The 19,397-nt window shown below is 34.0% G+C and overlaps 1 protein-coding gene across 2 annotated transcripts in view; it reads left to right on the top strand.

The window, feature by feature from the left end:
• Positions 1-19,397, top strand: part of LOC106869980 (palmitoyltransferase ZDHHC4) — a 41,223-nt gene that overhangs the window by 19,548 nt on the left and 2,278 nt on the right. For both annotated transcript variants that reach the window (XM_014915929.2, XM_014915928.2), the window contains exons 2-5: positions 8,538-8,682; positions 12,981-13,054; positions 16,359-16,663; positions 18,905-19,149. In XM_014915929.2, the coding sequence (XP_014771415.1) occupies positions 8,542-8,682; positions 12,981-13,054; positions 16,359-16,663; positions 18,905-19,149 (765 nt within the window). In that variant the 5' untranslated portion in view covers positions 8,538-8,541. The remainder of the gene's footprint in view (positions 1-8,537; positions 8,683-12,980; positions 13,055-16,358; positions 16,664-18,904; positions 19,150-19,397) is intronic.

Genomic DNA, 19,397 nt, shown 5'->3' with positions numbered 1-19,397 from the left:
GACTGGCTCCTGTAGGATTTTCGAGCGAGATCGTTGCCAGTGCCCCTGGACTGGCTTGTGCGGGTGGCACATAAAAGACACCATTTCGAGCGTGGCCGTTTTCGTGCGGGTGACACGTAAAAGCACCCACTACACTCTCTGAGTGGTTGGCGTTAGGAAGGGCATCCAGCTGTAGAAACTCTGCCAAATCAGACTGGAGCCTGGTGTTGCCATCCGGTTTCACCAGTCCTCAGTCAAATCGTCCAACCCATGCTAGCATGGAAAGCGGACGTTAAACGATGATGATGATGATGATGATGAGTATTTTTGGCAGACAGACTTGAATTGGTTTTCCGTGGCACCTATGTACACATAATTATGTTGAGATGTGTAGATTATGCATTTATATACTATGAGCACGTTAGTTCAGGAATGGACATGTGGATTTTCTATGGCATGTGCAGTTGAATAAAATGACTTGACTTGATTTTTATTTTTCCATATGTTATTCTTGAAAACCGACTGATAATCGAGAACGACTTAAGCCGAAGTATGCCTGTATGAATAAAATTCTTTATCTCTTTGTCTGTCTGTTCCCAAAGCATTTTCAAATGGCTCAACCAAATCAAATGAAATTTTACATGGTAATAATATCAGACCCCATGAGTGTCAGCATGAAATTTTTTTTCCATTTAGATTAAAACAAAACAACATTGGCACTGGTTTGGTATTACATGTCAAAAGTGAAAGAATGACACCTATATTGTAATATTGTAATGTCATATAATATTGTTTCACTTTTATTCTTTCACTTTTAGTTCTGTGATAAGACTAATAGTTTCACATTTATTCTTTCACTTTTAATTCTAATTATCTATATATACATATCTATTCAATGTACTTGTAGTGTTAGCATATAATTAATTTATTTATGATAATAATATATCTAATGGTAGTTTTTAAGAGCCCTTTTACATGCGTGAACACATGAAAACCCAGTCTCAATCCTTATAAGCAGCAGCCTTGCTTACAATCTTCTACTCCACAGAAAAACTTTTTTCTTGTCTTTCAAGTCTCAAATAAATTTACTGAGGCTGGTACAAGAGAAGCTGTTCCTATTATTAAAGGTGTAAATGTGATTAGAGATGCATTTCTTGATAAAATTTTGCATTGCCCCTATGTAAAAAAAATTCTTACCATCAGATTTCACTTTACATCTCTAAACATGTTTTTGTTTACAATAATTTTAAAATAAACATTTACTTCTAATCTTACAATCACAAAATATTTTCATAACTACTCATATTATTATTCTGTTTTATATCATTCCATTCTTTAAAAATCTGTAAAATTTCTTCTTATATAGTTCAAGTTTCCTATTAGATAGGTTCCTAATGGTAAAAAGGCACCATCCCTATATCAACCTCTCGCAAGTTCAGGAAAATCCCTTCCTAAGATAAAAAGAATATAAATAATAACAAAATCTGTAACTTGGGCAGAATCTGCAGAGCCCATGGCTATATCGATACTTGTTTTCAAATTCTATAATTGTTCTTCTGGCAGTCAAAATAACATTAATTTTATTCATATTTATATTTGAATATTTTTCGTGAATAAAAGGGCTTTGTTTAAAACTACTTGGTTAATTGAACAGTAATAACTATCAATATCTATTTGCATGTATTTATTCCTACCTTTATATTTAATGCTATTAAACCAATCTATTACCTTGTAGGTATTAGACCAGAGTTGTAACTTAATCTTTTCTTTAAGAACTGGTATATACTTATCTAAAATAACTTTACTAAGTTTATCCAGGTCAGATTTCGCTGGGCAAATCAATCTAACTTTAGGGTTACCATAAAAATTATCCTTGTGATCCTTTAAAATAATCCTTGATCTTTTAGGAGTAATAAGTTCACTTCTATCATCTAATTTGTAATTCTCCATAATTTGTTTAGAAATTAAGTTAGTAGTTCTTAACATATCTTTTTTTTTAGAGATTTTTGTAATTTCTTTTTTCAAAATTTCATGGTAGTAATTTATTTCCAGATTGTGCAAGTTGCCAGTCTTATCTGAATGAACAATTATTCCATTTTTACCTCTAAGTTCCGATATGATAGATTTTAGCTTCATCAAGTACTCATTTCCTCTAGGGGGATATCTTTTAACTTTAACATTTCATATAAGTTTCCATAATTCATCCTCAAAACTGGCAAGGTGACTATTTGGTGATGGGTATCTCTTAGTCTTAAAAATTTTCACTGGTAGTTGGGCCTTCACTTCAGTTTTGCTATTTATTAGTGTATCCATTTTCTTATCAAAGTGGTATGCCTTCCATCTGAGTCTAGGGATAAATTCAGTTGTTTTTTTTAAATTAGGTCCTTAGTATACTCCTTTTTGGGTGGAATCGGAATATCTTTCATAGAAATGTCTACTTCAATTTTCTCCATTTTATTAATAGAAACTAATATAAATTCATTTTCATAAATTTTTTTACAATATAAATTTGATTATGCCAAGGACCTATAATCCTTTAAGGGATGCTTGCTTCCTAGTTCTCTGGTTTTTACCAGTGTTCAGTGAAAAATTAAATATGTATACATATAAATACATATAAATATGCATACATATATACATGCACACATGCATATATATCAGTGACAAAGGGTGACTGGGGAACTAGTTTGAGAGAGTACCAAATTAAGTGAATGTGTATAACAATGTACAATTTCTGTCAGTGATGCAGCTTTTCTGTCTTTACTGACATCGACTTATTCCCTAAACCTTTCTTGAAGCCTTTCCTTTTCATCAACAAATCACAAAACATGTGACAAATAAGATTTCATTTGAAGGTCTGTAGTCTCCCAAACACAACAGCTACAAATGCTGTTTTTTTTTTTCAATCATTGGCTTAATTACCACCTTCACTTGTAACAGCTATACAATTAAATGATTTCGTTTTCAATATCACTTAAAAACTGAGCAAATGTGTTCTTATACTGACAAACTAACAGACATAAGGAAACAAAAAATTGTTCAGAATTGGTCATCTTGTCATTCACTATGACCATTCATAATACTTTCAATCAAAATAATGATGACATTCCTTGCTGCTCACTTCGGTTTTGATTTTTATCTTAAGCTTTGATTTCTCTTTTCCAAGAATGATAATATTCTTCTTATCTGTTTCACAGATAGGGAAAGTAGAGAGAAAACTGAAGTAATTGACCTTTTTGCCATTCTGGGGGTGATTGAACGCATGAGAAATTCTACTGGGTTATAATCTTTTTAAATGAATCAAAGCTTTATGCATTAGTATAATTTAGATGCTAATTTACTTTTTTGCATAACCTTTCTTAAATAACTTTAAGTATCTAAAATTAAATTTTAAAGCATTGGCATGAACAAATGGATGAAAACTTTACTTTTTAATTCCACACATACACACAAATTACCGGTTCTTCTTTTTGCTCTATGTGTGAAATAGTCAAGAAAACTCTGCACAGAACAGTAAAAACATCAGTACTTCAAGAGAAAAAAAAGTTGACATGTCTGCTGGCTTAACACGGCCGAAAGCAAGCAGTAAAACATCTGCTTTTCTGTCTTGGTCACTGCTTTTACTATGACTGAAAGCAAGCAGTGAAATATCTGCTCTTACTATGACTGAAAACAAACAGTAAGAAAACTTACTTTCCTTTACTATTCTTTCTCTTGACCACTTTATAATAATAAATGAAGGAATGCGAAATAAAAGTAAATATGACTACAATGAATCTAGTGAAAATTATCAACAACCAGTTATATATTACACAAAAATTATTTATTGTGGAAAAATAGTAAGGCATGCAGTGCATACATTGCATACATAGATCCTTCACTCCTGATATATATATATATATATATATATATATATATTGTTGTATTTCGGGATGGTCATTTTTTTTTTTTTTGCCAAATAAACACACACACACTATATATTTGTTCTTCATTTGTTTATTACTGTTCTTATTTTAACTCATGTCCATTGTCTGGAAATCTTTCGTCACACATCTGTGACCTCTTTAGTGACACTTTCCATTCTTGTGTATGCTCCTGCTGTGCTTAGTCCATTCTTTGACTATCTCAAAATACAACAATATCTGTTTCAACAGATAGTTTCACATCAGGAATCTTACAACACAAATTCATAAACATATACATGTGTGTGTGTGTGTGTATACATGTATCTCTCTGTGTCTTTGCATTTTAACTCCTTTGATTTGTTGTCAACTGATGTTGGTTTCTTTACATCCTCATAACTTAGAAGTTTTGTAAAAGAGACTGATTGAATAAGTGCTAGAATTTAAAAGAGGTACTGGAGTCAGTTGTTCAGCTAAATCTTTGAAGATAGTGCTCCAGCATGGCCACAGTCCAATGAAGGAAACAAGTAAAGATATGTCAGTAATGCAACTTTCATATTTTAAACTGTAATATTTTCAGTTTTGTAATCTTTTGAACACTTGGTTGTATAACCACACCCATCAGTGTGCTAACAGAATTAACAATCATCATTGGATGAAGGCATGTGGCCTAGTGGTGAGGGTGTTGTACTCACAACTGCCAGATCATGGTTTTCATTCCTGAAACAGGCAGCGTGTTATGTTCTTAAGCAAAGCACTTCATTTCACATTGCTTTAGTGCTGTGTGGGGACCAACATGTCAAAAAATAGACCTAATGTTTCTTCTGCATGTCACAAGTGACCAAAAGAGGTTGAGGCAGGATTTGCACTCTGACTTCTTAAAACCCTCACCAACAATGATTCAGTGGAAAAATAGACCCATTGATTGGAGGATTGTTGCTTGACTGGTGTCATCTGCCATGCGTAGGGAATCACCAACAAATGTTGGCTGCAGCAACTTGCTGTTACAGCACATGCCCCTACACTACTACTAATATCGGATATGTTTGTTACATATTACATATTTTAGACCTACAGAGCTACAGACAATGTAGTGCTTACATTAGCTGTTAGATGTCATGGGATTGTCATTTGGTAGTTTTATTTTTGCAGGCTTATTTTTGCACTTTTATATTGTTTTACACTCAAGTGTAATGCTACCCACCAATTTTGACCCAGAATTTTGGAATATTAAATTACAATCTTATATCCTACTTAGCATGAATATATTTAACTTTACGATGAAAGTAAACAAACAGTTTACACTTGACGCATAATCACAGAGATGTGAGTTCGAGTCTCATGGCTGGTCAGTAACGTATTTTTCTGCAATATGTGGATAATTTATCCTGACCACGCTATTTATAGCATTATCACGCCTTTGAGAAATAAATTTATTTCTGTATGAATATATTGTTATAATGTTGTAATACTGTGGAGTTCACCTTGAAAAATCTTCTCGTATAGATGATTAGTGCTAAGAAGCACAGACAGATCAGTAATAGACAAAAAAATCATTCAGCACCAGTGGCAGAACTGTGAGATCACATGGTTTCAGTGTGTTTGCACTTTCTCAGCAGCAGGCGTCCACTCACTGCATGCAAGCCAAATATCACTGCTAACAATACATTGAAAAATTGTGACTATTCAGTTTCTGGTGTCACAAATAGCCAGCAAGGTCTGTAAAAATTAAGTATTAGTAATGGAAGCAGTATTAATACCAAATGGCAACCTTTATTACTTAATGTGGATGTATTGTTAGAACACCATAATATGGCAGTATTTGCCTTGAGAAATACTTGCTATAGACTTTTAGAGCAATGAAGTACAGACTTGAAATCAGCATTCTTATAATACATCCATGTTAAAGTAGGATTTAAAGATTGCCATTTGGTTTTAATCCTGCTTCTATATTTAATTTTTTTACCCAAGTAAATTCAGTACAGGCATACTTCACCCTACGTCATTAATTGGTTCCAGGAGACACGACTTAAGTCGAATTAACTTGTCTCTAAGCTAGGCTAGGCCAAATTTACTTGTCTGTAGGCTAAACCAATAATAACCATTCCCAGTTCTGTACTTTATTTATCAATGCATTTTCAATAATACATAGTTTGATATGTTTGGTATGTGCTAAAATACATGGTTAATAAAAACCTATTTTAAGCATACAAACAAATCATTTTTTTCTTATTGATTACAGTGTTCCTCATCCTTGGGACTTCAGATTTGATATGTGCTAAGATCTGGTTCTTATTATGTACAATCAATGATACGGTTGTCCAACTCATCCCAAAGATTGTGCAATTGCTACCACTTTTTCTCCTTTTTCGTGGCGTTTTCTAATAGCCAGTTTATCTTCTAGCATTATAGCATGACACTTAGCACTTTCACTATGAATTTTCTTAGGAGCCATGAATGAGAATGAGAAAGTAACCGATAAACAGACGAAAACAAATCTGAATTCAAAACAGTCACGGGAATCATGAGTGATAATGACTCCTAACGGTAGATATTGGAACTACAGTACAATATGAGCTCCGAAAGACTGATAAATAAAACAACACAGCTGATTTCATGATTTTATTCACTAAGTTACACTGCTTTATGGTGTGTATCTTAACATTTACTGTACGTATTTTAATATGATTTTATATGCTTTTATTCTTATTTATTACACAGTAACATGATTTTATGTGCTTTTAATGGTTTTCTAGTGATTTTACAATTCTAATATTTGTGGCAGACAGACGTAAAGTCAAGAAAAATGACTTGATTTTTAAATTTTTCCATATATTGGCAAAGAACGAATCAAGTTCCGATTAGAGAGCAAATATTTAAGAAAAAGTGGAAGTGGATTGGTAGCACAATTAGAAAGTACACACCAAATGCAACGAAAAGTGCTTTACAGTGGAATCCGGATGGATATAGAAAGAGGGGTAGGCCTAAGAACTTGTGGCGTAGATCAACACAAAAGGAACTAGAGAAAGGGGGACATTCATGGCAGAGTATAAGTACAGAAGCGAGAAATTATGCGACACGGAATTCAATTATAAGTGGCCTATACTCCGCATTGGCGGGTTAAAGGCAAGAAGACAAGAAGATATATTATTTTTGAAAACTGACATATAATTGAGAACAACTTAAATCGAAACAACTTATGCCAAGATATGCCTGTATATTTACTCTCTTTATGAATCCTTGTAAATTTTCTATACTTAATTATAATAACATTTACAGATAATACATTGTATTTATTTGTACACACTCCCTGTATCTGATAAGAGTTATTAAAAGAGTTCAGTGATGTCATTTATTGTTAGGAGTAACAAATAGTTCTAACCCTTGTGTCATGTCTTTCAGTTGTGGTGGTGGTGGAGATATATGAAAACATGTTGTCTTGGTTGCAAAATACCAATAAAAAAATGAAAGAAAGAGTATTGTGTGTGTGTGTGTGTGTGTGTGTGTGTGTGTGTGTGTGTGTGTGAGAGAGAGAAGCCTGTGGGAAATGATGTGAGTAGCAAGTAGTCAAAGTTTTGAAATGGGAGAGAAGTGGTGAAAGTAAAACTAGGTGAGGTTAGTGAGAACAAAGGTAAAAGACAAATGAACAAAAAGAAAATAACAACAAAAAACAAAAATGACTCATACACAATAATGCAACCTAACACACGGGCAATGTGAAATGCAGCTGGTAGAGAATTGAGATCAGTAATGTAGAAAATATTAAGAGTTAAAAAGAAGTAAGGAGTGGTCAGAATCATAATGAAAAAATGTGGGTGGGGACAAGCAGAGCTGAAATGAAATGAATAGATCAGTAAATAAAAGCACTAACTATATGCATTGCATGTATGCTGCACATTGTATGTACAGTCATACATACAAAGTATGTACAAAATTGTATGCTGCATATGCTACCAAACAGTGTGTCTGCATGCCTGCATGCACACACACAAACATACACATATATATATGGGCACAAATGTATGCGCCACTACAAATACTAAGGAAGAAAAAAACCCAGTTTTCAAGGGTGAAAGGCAGAGGCCTTCAGGATAAAGATAAAAAATTGCTATCTACACCCTATGCCCATATGTATTTACATAGGTTGTCTGGCACTGTAATCTTTTGTGTTTCATCATCATCATCATCAAACATCCTTTTTCCATGCTGGCATGGGTTGGATGGTTAGGTAGGAATTGGCAAGTCAGAAGACTGCACCAAGCTCTGCTGTCTGCTTTGACATGGTTTCTATGACTGGATACCCTTCCCAATGCCAACCACTTGCAGGATAAGATGCTTCAATTGACATGGGAGAAGTATCAAAAGACAAAAGGATGTCTTGCATTAGAGGAGAAACATGGCTACTCCATGTGGAGACAGAAAAAGGGAGTGAAGAAGGGATAGGGTGGAGGCAGGGACCATACACTCAAGTTACAGGGTGGTGTATATTGTGAAGTGTAATGGGGATTGGAGAGTAAATTCACAAAATTGCAAAAGGAGATTGGGAGCTGGATGGGCAGGAACGAGATGAATTTAGTTATAGAAATTTGTTTATTCATAATACAAACCATTGCCTACAGATTCTAAAATAACTCACTGATGAACGTTTTATTTCAGCTCCATGCCATTCGCAATGGAATTTTTGACACTACTCATTGGTTACCTGCTGATCTTTTCCTGTATTACTGTTGTCTGCATCTGTGGAGAACACCCCTCCTGTATCAATGGACCTCTGGGATGGATGAAGAATACCATATCCAAGGTAACATTCCCAAGTATTTGGTTTACTTACCTAGCACTGATCACATTTTTCTATGATAATTGCACATAAGACATAGATATAAAGTTTGAGTCATTATCTGTGTGTGCTGGTTGATTATAATTGTATTTAGGCTGTGGAAAGATAAGACCACATGTAATAATATATTTTCTCCATTGGTGTCTTATTACAAGTGAAATAAAGATTAATATTTGAGAGTGTTTGTGTTCTTGTTAGTGCATTGTTCATTCAGATTGGGGTGATCTGCTTTATACAACCTATGGTAATATCGTAAAAACCCATGTAATTTACGCATTTTTTTCACAAAAATAAAAATAAACTTTAGGGGGTGCATAAATGCTAGTTTGTATGTGTGAACTAGCATTCTTTCAGTAACAAACGATGATTGATGTCATATCTCAAAAGACAACCACTAGATAACATTGACAAGTGTATTAATTTGATTTACTATCCATATTTATATATAAAATACTACAATTAGCTGTCATTTTTGAAATCATGAGGTCAGTTAGTATTATTATAAACAACACAAACACTTTGTAATTTAATAGCATTTAATGTGATACCTGTTAAACAGAAATTATTTTTATTTAATGAAAATTTAATAAAATCTAATAAGTTAGTGAAATTATGCTAAATACAACTATATTGAAAACCTTTTTCCCCTGGCCATATTGGCTATTCTGAAAACTTTTGGGGGTGAATTTTACTTGAGTAGAGGCGTAAATTACACAGCTGCACAAATTACATGGGTTTTTACGGTATATAAACCCCATGCACTCACATGGATGTCACTCTCACCAGTCCAGTTCATGCCAAAATGGAAAAGGGACATTACATAATGATGATGTTAGTTAAGATTGATCAGATTTATGATCAAAGGTATTTCATTTATGACTGTATTATCTTTTTACAAAACAATGCACATGATACTGCTTAGCCACTGTGTCCTCCTCCTCTATGATGGTATGTTGGAATTTGAGGGAGATTTGATTAATATTGCTAGTAACTTTATTGGCTGGTACAAATTATGGTTCACTTATAGTTCTAACAATAGAGATTAAGATATATAAAATTAAATATCAGTGTCATATTTATTCCTGAATGGAATACTGACACATCATTGTCAGCCCATCATTGTTGTTCTCATTATCATGTCCATGTCTAACTATCTGTTTAACTGCTTCATACTATCTGCTTCTCATATAGAAAGAGAAACCTTTATTACGTTTAGGACAACAGCTCCTAAATTTCTAAAACCACCTCAAGCATTGATTATATCATCTGTGTAAGAGAAACTATTAACTACCTCTAGTGAGTTATCTGAGCAGTCTATGATTTTGTTTTAAGAGGTTCCTTTAGTGAACTAAATCATTGGTCCTGCTTTTCTGACAACTAGTAATAGATCCCACTCTTACATATCCTTTGTTTGAATTGAGTATGCACTATTAAATTCTAATCTACTTTCTATGAATCAAGCAAGATCATTTCACAGAGAGTGGTGCAACTTCATGTTCTCTGTCACTAATTAGCACTTTTTGATAGAGGACCATCTCATCGACATATAAAAATCTCACCAATGCAACCAATCCTTTCAAATAGATACAAATGGATGACAGAGCTCTAGTGGACATCTACTTGTATACTAAATTACTCTCTAAACTTGATGCCAAACTTAACCTTGCTAACAGCATTTTCATACATATGGCTTGCACATCTCTCCTTAATGTGTTTCAATCACCAGGCATGAAACCTGTGGCCCTAACCCAAACATAAACTGCATCTCATCCAAATTAGAACTACTTTTGTTAAAACTCCCTCAGTTATTGTGATGACATGCCCTTTCCTGTACATCTCTTTGCTCTTGTTATTGTTCAGAATGATACATGTATGACCTATTTAACATATACAAGGTGACCAGGTTAAATTTGACTGTTTGCATAAAAGGTAAAGACGACATCCAAAATAAAAGTATTTTAAAAAATCAAAAAGTATTAGGTAGATCAGTGGTTCCTGACCTTTACACAGTGGCTCCCAACCCTTTTATTTAAATGAGTTTTCCCACAGACCCCTTTTAATATGCTTATCCTTATGTGTGTGTATATATATATATATATGAAATTTTGAATTTAGTTCGCGGACTGCTGGTACTACCTTTGCAGACCACCAGAGGTCCATGGCCACCACATTGGGAACCATTGAACTAGATTATGACTGGGAGATAACAGTTTACTCTGAGTAGCTTCCCTTAGCTTCCACCATAGTCTCAAGATGACATTGGAACCTGGCACATGCATTGCTCCTTGTGTCCCTGGAAAGATTTTTGAACCCCTCCTTGATCTTTGCCACCAGCTCAGCCTTGATGTTGCAGCAAAGCCATTGTGTCTTTCTCAACTGTGGCTCACACATAGTAATCCATGAGTTTACAATTAGAGGAATCAGAAGTACAGAAATTTGGGCTGGGGAAGTCATAAAAATTCTGACAACCACTTCTGACTCTTTCTTGAGGTATGGCAAGGAGGAGAATCTTACTACCACTTATGGCTATCCAACAACAATCCTCTCCAGCTAGGGGTTGACCACAATATCCAGCAGCTTCACATAGCCATCTGAACTGAGCATCAGACCCTGTTCAAAGATGTGGGGGTTAATTCTGGCATGTAGATGCAGTCAGAATGCCTGTTGTGTCCCTTCCTGCAGGCCACAACTTTGTAGTCTCTGTTGCAGCTGTCCCTGTTAAGAACATTGAGCAGCAGTCATGATGTCAGCATTTTGATAACCAGCATGGATCATCATGATACAGGTAACCTTTTTTCCAGTATTTAGATGGCCTCCAGCCCTCCATGTCAGCTAATTTTTTCTCAATTACAACTTTAATCTTTAAGCTCTCCAATATCATTCACTGTTCACCAATACATCAAGCTGTTTCTGAAAAAAAGAAGGCATAAAAATCATAAAATTTAACCTGAACACTTTGTATAACTTAGATAGCTTGACACTTTCAACACTTCAGCAACTGCTCTTGAAAGACTTACTTGCTGATATTTATCTACTTGATAGTTTCACTAACCATGCTAAATCTAACATCAGTAATTGGCCTCTTTGTTAGTTCCACTTGAATCCTTTAGCATTCAGATTACTCTGTTAAATATAATGCTTATTTATTCACATTGTTTTGAATTAATCACATATTATATTATAGCTTTAAGATTTCAATGATGCGATTATTTTTTTTTAGAATGACATTGTAAGGTAGGTGTAAGAGGCTTTATCAAAAAACAGGTAGAATATTTTGGCTGGATATGGCTGGTTTAAACGCTAAAGTGTTAAGAAGACCCTTGCTATCATACTTTCTCGTTCAAAAAAAAAAAAAATTAAAAATAACAAAGCCCTGTCTCAATAACAGTTACATGACTCTTTCTTTGTATCATTACAAAAGAAAAACCAGTCTCACTTCCCCTCAGTTCATACTAATTCAGTTTATACTCATCAAAATTTAAAGCCTCCTATCCACTTAACAGAAAACTTCTATGTAGCTTCTCTCTTGAACATCTTGCTTCTGAACAAGTAAGTTAGTATTACACTCTGGTACCATTTTCTTTTGCTATTTCTAAACATGTTGCTTAGCCCTGTTCATTCCGTTATTTTTCCAGTGTGTTATCCAGGGATACTAGTCACAAATTCCTTATTTGGAACCTGGCTCCAGGTTATAAATTTGTAACTTGTGACAGGTTGTTTGGTGCAAATGTTCAGTTTCTATGGTATAATTCTCTGTCACTTCCTCCTTCATGTAATGTGTAAAACTTGCAAACAGTACTAGTTGATACCAATAGAAACTGAATGATACATTCCTCACCAGATGGATGATTTTATGTTCTCAACCATCAGCTTGGTTCATTTTCTGATAAGTACAAAATCAATCTGGTTCCCATGCCCACTTGAATGGCTGATGAAAGTTGTTGAACTTGCTTTATGGAATTTGTATTGCAAATAGTTAGACCATTTGGGTACTTTAGGTACCTGAAACTCTATTTCTTGTGTCATGATTATGATATATATGTACACCATATTCCCCAATGTAACTATTAAAATCATCAACTATGATGGTGATGTTTCTGTCATCAATTTTTGAGATTGTACGAAGGCTTTCGTAGTACTGAGCTATTTTCGTTCATCTGCCAGTTCTATATGTGAAGTATGGTTTCAGTTACTCTCTGCTAACATCATCAAATTTGGAACAGACAGAAATAATGTATTCTTATTAAAACTTTATTTTTTAGGGTTTGCTCTTCTTCATCCCCAAATCAGTTGTAGATTGGAGTTCAAAAATCTTTCACTATGTATACTTCCAAAGGTAGGTATGATAACTTCATATGTTTAAATATACTTATTTGATATGCACAGTCATCATTGTTTATTATTAGACTGTCATATTTGATTGGAGTGGGCATATTCATAAAACAATATTTAGGTTCACTCCTACTCCAGATGTTAATCAGCTAGTGATAATCAAAAATCAACATTTTGTTCAAAACAAATTCATTTGTATCAATCACTTACTGAGTTACTATTCCATAAACTGTAGAATTTCCAAACCTTTTCAATTCTAATATTTAGCTGTTTTTATCAAAATGTGTAGGATTAACTCATTCTTAAGGAAAACTTGTCCTTACCTCTTTATCAGATTTTGTGAAACAGTATAAAAAAAAATCAGTCTTCAATTAGCAAATATGTTAATTAATTTGACAATTCTTTCCAAAGAGAAAATATAGATTTAAAATTCTAAAAATATATTTTACTCTTTCAGTAGGACACATAAAAACCAAGTTTAAGTACAGGATATATATATCTTTAAAAAAACTTACATACTATATTAATATGTATGAATAACAAAGCACAGATAGGCTAAGAGAAAAGTAAGGTCGTATAAAAGAAGTCAGATGTAGCATGCTAGGGAGAATATGCTGGTACAGGCTTGTGATGCTGATGGAAGATGGAAATTGACTTTAAAAATGTGCCGAGTAATCCATCTGAAGGACATTGTGAAAGAAGGCCAAGAAAGACTTGGGAAGAAGAGGTGAAAGTTGATCCCAAGAGGCTGGACCTCACAAAGAAGTTAACAAAGTGCTATAAATGACAAGATACTATGCAACTCATGGAAGCATAGGAAAAATGATGATGAGGTGAAAGAAGAGAAAATTTAAAGAAGAGAAAATTTTTTCCTGTACATATGTGAGGGTCTCTTTTGGCAACTTGGAATGATGATTGAATAATGACTGACTTCAAGTCTTGTAATTTGCTCACCTTTCTATTCCAAACTAGTTGTGAAAATAGCAGTGTGCTGCTTTTTCCTTTTCTTTTACTTTTTAATACCTTAGCAAGATGAGGAAGAATAACACCAATAGTCATTTTAGAGCTTCTGGGACTGACCAGCAAAAGTTATTCTCAGTCTCAAAACCTGCTTGAATTCTTGCAATAGAGTGGAGTCTACTAAAGACACTCAAGATCCATGTGATGGTGTTCATCTAGGTGATGGATTGAGTATATCCTTCAAGGCTGCACAAGGCTGGGACAAAATTCTTGTTCAAGAGTTGCACAAAAGGATTCTATCAGGAATGGTGAAGTTGTGAAACTACTTCTTAACCATACTGCCATGTTTGCTTAGCTGAGTAGATTGAATATATATCTTTATCTTTTACTTCTTTCAGTCATTGCTCTGTGGCCAAGCTGGGGCATCACCTTGAAGGGTTTTGTCTAACAAATCGACCCCAGCACTTAATTTTTTCTTTTAACCTTGGTACTTATTCTATTGGTCTCTTTTGCCGAACTACTAAGTTATGAGACATAAACAAACCAAATAAACACACACCAGTTGTAAAGAGGTGGTAGGAGAAAAACACAAATACACATACATATTTATATATATGTATGTATGTGTATATATATATGTGTGTGTGTGTGTGTGTGTGTGTGTGTATAGATTATAATGGAATAATTACTATGAAGCATTGTGTAGAATACATTGTATAAAAGATCATGAGTTAAGCCAAAACAATGCGAAGTAAATGCAAAGTAAATCACAAAAAAAAAAACAAATATGTGAATTAATCTAGACTTACCTTGTATTCAATATTTTGGGGTTATAACCCCATTTTCAAGAAATTGATGAATGTTGCCAATGTGCATATATGTGAGCATGTGTGGAGTGGACATGTGCAGAAGAGTGTTGCGGTAGCAACCAGCTAGCTTCCTGTAACTCCCTTCTATTGTTGAAATTGGGTTTCTTTTGGCGTATGAGGATGGCCTCAGAGATTCTAAGGTTGCCCCTGTTCTGCTGTGTTGCCTTGATGTGCACTGTGAACTCCTGGGTCTGGCGTTTATGTAGATATTTCTTCATGGAAGTGTCTGCCTGCATGTGTTCCTTAATGCATACTTTCAACTCAAGATCACAGAGGAATGCTCCATATTTACCAAATTCTATAGGAAAGCCACTATTAGAAACTTTTCATCCACTGCCAATCAACCTTGCCCACCAGAGCCAAAGACGCATACATGAGAAACAAGATTGCACGTATAAACAACAATTGCAGCAACGTGACTGACAAAGCTGTCAACACCAAACAGTTCCTCAGAGACCTAACTCTGAATGGGTACCCACCATCTTTAGCTAAACAACGGCACCTGAAGAACATCAAGGTCAATAAACCCCAGAAGAACCATCATACTCCCAAGTCCAGCACATGCTTCCTAAAGCTACAACACTTTTGACGACAGAACTACTGCAGCGATACAACACACAGTTCGCAGAGAAGGACTCGACATACAGATAGTGCACACTGACCCTTCCCTGAGAAAAGCTCTGTCCAAGAACAACACCTCTCACTACTCTGAGGAGTTCACATTATCGAACTGACCCTGAATTGTGCCAGAAGACCTATGTCATATATGAGATCATCTGTGGCAAATGTGGCACATCCTACATTGGAAGCATGACAAGAAAACTGCATGTATGCATTAAGGAACACATGCAGGTAGACACTTCCATGAAGAAATATCTACTGAAATGCCAGACCTGGGAATTCACAGTGCACATCGAGGCAACACAGTGGAATAGAGGCAACCTTAGAATCTCTGAGGCTATCCTCATACACCAAAAAAAACCCAAGATCAACAATAGAAGGGAGTTACAGGAAACTAGCTGGTTTCTGCGCATGTTCACTCCACACATGCTCACACCGGCAACATTTGTCAATTTCTTGAAAATGGGGTTTATAACCCTGAAATATTGAATACAAGGTAAGTCTACATTAATTCGCATTGTTTTGGCTTTACCCATCGTGATCATTTATACAATATATATATGTATGTATGTATGTATATATGTATGTATGCATGCAATCAGCTTATTTCAGTTTCTGTATACCAAATCCACTCACAAGGCTTTTCTCAGTATGGGACCATAATTAAAGACACTGGCCTAAAGTGCTATGCAGTGGGATTGAACCCAGCACCATGCAGTTGAGAAGCAAACGCCTTACTGCACAGCCTCATGTATATATATTTTTTATAGAATTAGAAAGAAATTATATATAAATTAATTTTATTATTTTAAACAAATTTACATTTCTAAAAGAAACTTATTTTACTTTTCTTTCCAGAAATCCAACAATGCAGATTGTCTTTGGTACCTTGGTTCTATGTGGTCATGCCATTGTTGTCATTGATATCTTCCCAATATTGTATGGTATTTACCACGATGACAACCATGTATTTGTTCCCATGTTATTGCTTTTTCTTAACCTCTTGGCTTTCTACAAGTTATGTAATGCAGACCCTGGAGAAATCACCCAAAACAACCATGCTCTCTTCATTTCGATTTATGCCTTTGATGGTGTCCTCTATAAGAAGAAAACTGTTTGTAAGACTTGCAATTTTGTTAAACCAGCCCGGTCAAAACATTGTAGTAAGTGTTTTTGATTTTGTTTTTCAATGATTTATTAATTCATTTTTTTGGTGTTATCTATTGATATTTGATACTTATTTTGTCTAATGATATTTATTTCATTGTATTTAGTTTTATGATCTTTTTAACCTGTTATAAAATGGACTAATGTTAAAATAAAGCAGATGTATCTTTGACTGACTATGTGTCATACATATATATATATATATATATATATCAACTATTTGATTAGTTTTATGCATAACTTCCCAGTACAACTTGTGAATAGAATGAATATTAGCTATTTTCATAAGATTTCATTGGATATGATGTTACTTCCCTAATTAGTAAATTCAGGAAAGAGAATTATTTTAACTTTATGAAAAAAATTGTTTTTCTAGTTACTTCCATTCCCTGGAGATAGATCTTTCTCCAAATGTTAGACATTTCTTCTCACAGCACACCAATATATCTCACTTTATGTTCTTAATTGAATTGACTGATGTCAGAACAACCAGTTTCTTTAAATTTAAGGAATGATATTTTGTATTTATATCTAATGTATTTTTTCTTTTCTTATTTGGAGACAATAGGCAGTATCATTTCCCCCTCTAAGTCATTTAAAAATATATTGAAGTATAGGGGAAGTTTAGAATTGTTTATCACCCTTACAGAGATTACAGCCATCATTAGCAAAACTAGTGATAGTTTATTATTATCTGTTGTAAAGCTGTAGTTGAGATGGATATTTTCTGGTCAGTTGTTCAACAAGTAAAGTTAGTTATGTAATAACATTGAACCTACTTGCTACTGGAAACTAATCCTATCTTAATTAGAAGTAAAATGACTGAAGTCTTGATTTATATTTCATTACAGGCATTTTTCAATTCAGATAGCTGACAGGAACAGGTACCAAATTTATATTGGAATGTTAATTGAAATAGCCTAGTGTTCTATCCAGAAGGGAAATTTATGTTGCATCAACTAAACACTGTGAAATCAGACTTAAGCACTGACTCTTCTGAATCATTTTAGGTTACTATTGATTTAGTTGTGATGAAGTTGCATGAAAATGAAACTATTTCTTTTAGATATTTACAAGTTTATACATTGAGACATATAAAATAAAAGGATTAAGCTTCTCCAGGAACAAGCCATCTCTACAAACCTTATATTGGTATTGAGAAAAGTATATTTAAAGGCACAAATATGTCTTACCTTTTTCATAAAATTTAACAAAAAAGAGAAACAACATGTTGGCATCAAAAGTTTTTGAGTAAAGTGGTAAAAGTTGAACAGAAATCCTCCAAATGTTAATATTTCTTTTGATGATAACTGCTTGAATATTGTTGTTTATCAGTAAATAAAATGTTTTCAAGATCAGTTAAAAGTTACCTCCACTTACAATGATCATTTACATTGTCCACTGATGAAATGATTGCCAATGTGAAAGGAAAATATTAGTTGTCCAAAAGAAGTTTCCATCATTATTGTGCATGAGGGAAAAGCATGACTATTTCAATCAAATGCAATGCCAGGATTAATCATATTTTTTTAATGAAGAAATTGTTCATTAAGAATTTGTACTTTGTGTCCAATTAGTCAACTAAGCCTTTTCTGAAGTAGTTTTAATTTGTTTGAAGGAGAAAGTTACAAGAAACTTCTGCAATCTATGAGGAAATGATAATTGGTTTTTGCTCCATATCAGTGTTCCTTCATACACTGTTGTCTCTAAGAATTTTAGACCAAGAATTTTTCATAGTGCTTGGAAATGTAGTTTAATTATTAGATACCTTAATTTTATTCCTATTTGTGACTAATTTCCATTTGCACTATTAAAATTCTTAAAAATAGCATAGATATCACAATCTCACATTTCACCTGATTATATCTATGGTTTCATGCTAAAGTAAGAAATCTCATTGAGATGGTATAAAACATGTGCTTGTTGTTTGTTGGTGAATTGTAATTGTAGCTGCATGAGAAGTTATTTTAATGTGTGTGTGTGTGTGTTTAAGGAAGTGAGCTGGTAGAATCATTAGCACACTGGGTAATTTGTCTGTCTTTATGTTCTGAGTTCAAATTCTTCTGAGGTCAATTTTGCCTTTCATCTTTTTTGGGTTGATAAAATAAGTACCAGTTGAGTACTGGGGTTGAGGTAATCGACTTATTCCCTCTTCTAAACTTGCTGGCCTTGTGCCAAATTTGAAATCAATATATTTGTTGCTGAAATTTTCATATCTATATTTTCATTGTTTTTAGGCATTTGTAATCGATGTGTTCATCGCTTTGACCATCATTGTGTCTGGACCAACAACTGCATTGGAGCCCTAAATAATCATTATTTCATTGCTTTCTTGTTGACCCTTATTATGATGTGTCTGAATGGCTTCTATATGGCACTACGTTCTATTATAGCCATAGCTCACTTCTCAGGAATGGTTCATGCCATGATAATGGAATCTGATGGGAAAATGATTCCAGTTTCACTTTCTGCATTAGTACAGGTAAGATTTTATTTAATACTAGCAGAAATATCCAGCGTTGCCTGGATTAAAGAAAATAATGAAATTCGAAAATGCCTTTTAGATCTCTAACATGACACATGGATTATGCAGTTCTCAACAGTAATTAGCTGAGGTACAAACTATTAATGTCAATAACATATTTTGTCCAATGTTCTCACTGTTAAAAAAAAACAGGCAGTTCTTTGTCTTTGCAATCACCTTCAATTGTCAGTACTTATTTGAAACAC

The sequence above is a fragment of the Octopus bimaculoides genome, chromosome 4, assembly GCF_001194135.2.
Source record: "Octopus bimaculoides isolate UCB-OBI-ISO-001 chromosome 4, ASM119413v2, whole genome shotgun sequence".
NCBI lineage: Eukaryota > Metazoa > Mollusca > Cephalopoda > Octopoda > Octopodidae > Octopus > Octopus bimaculoides.
The sequence above is the reverse complement of the archived record's forward strand: the minus strand, read 5'-3'. Positions and strand labels throughout refer to the sequence as shown.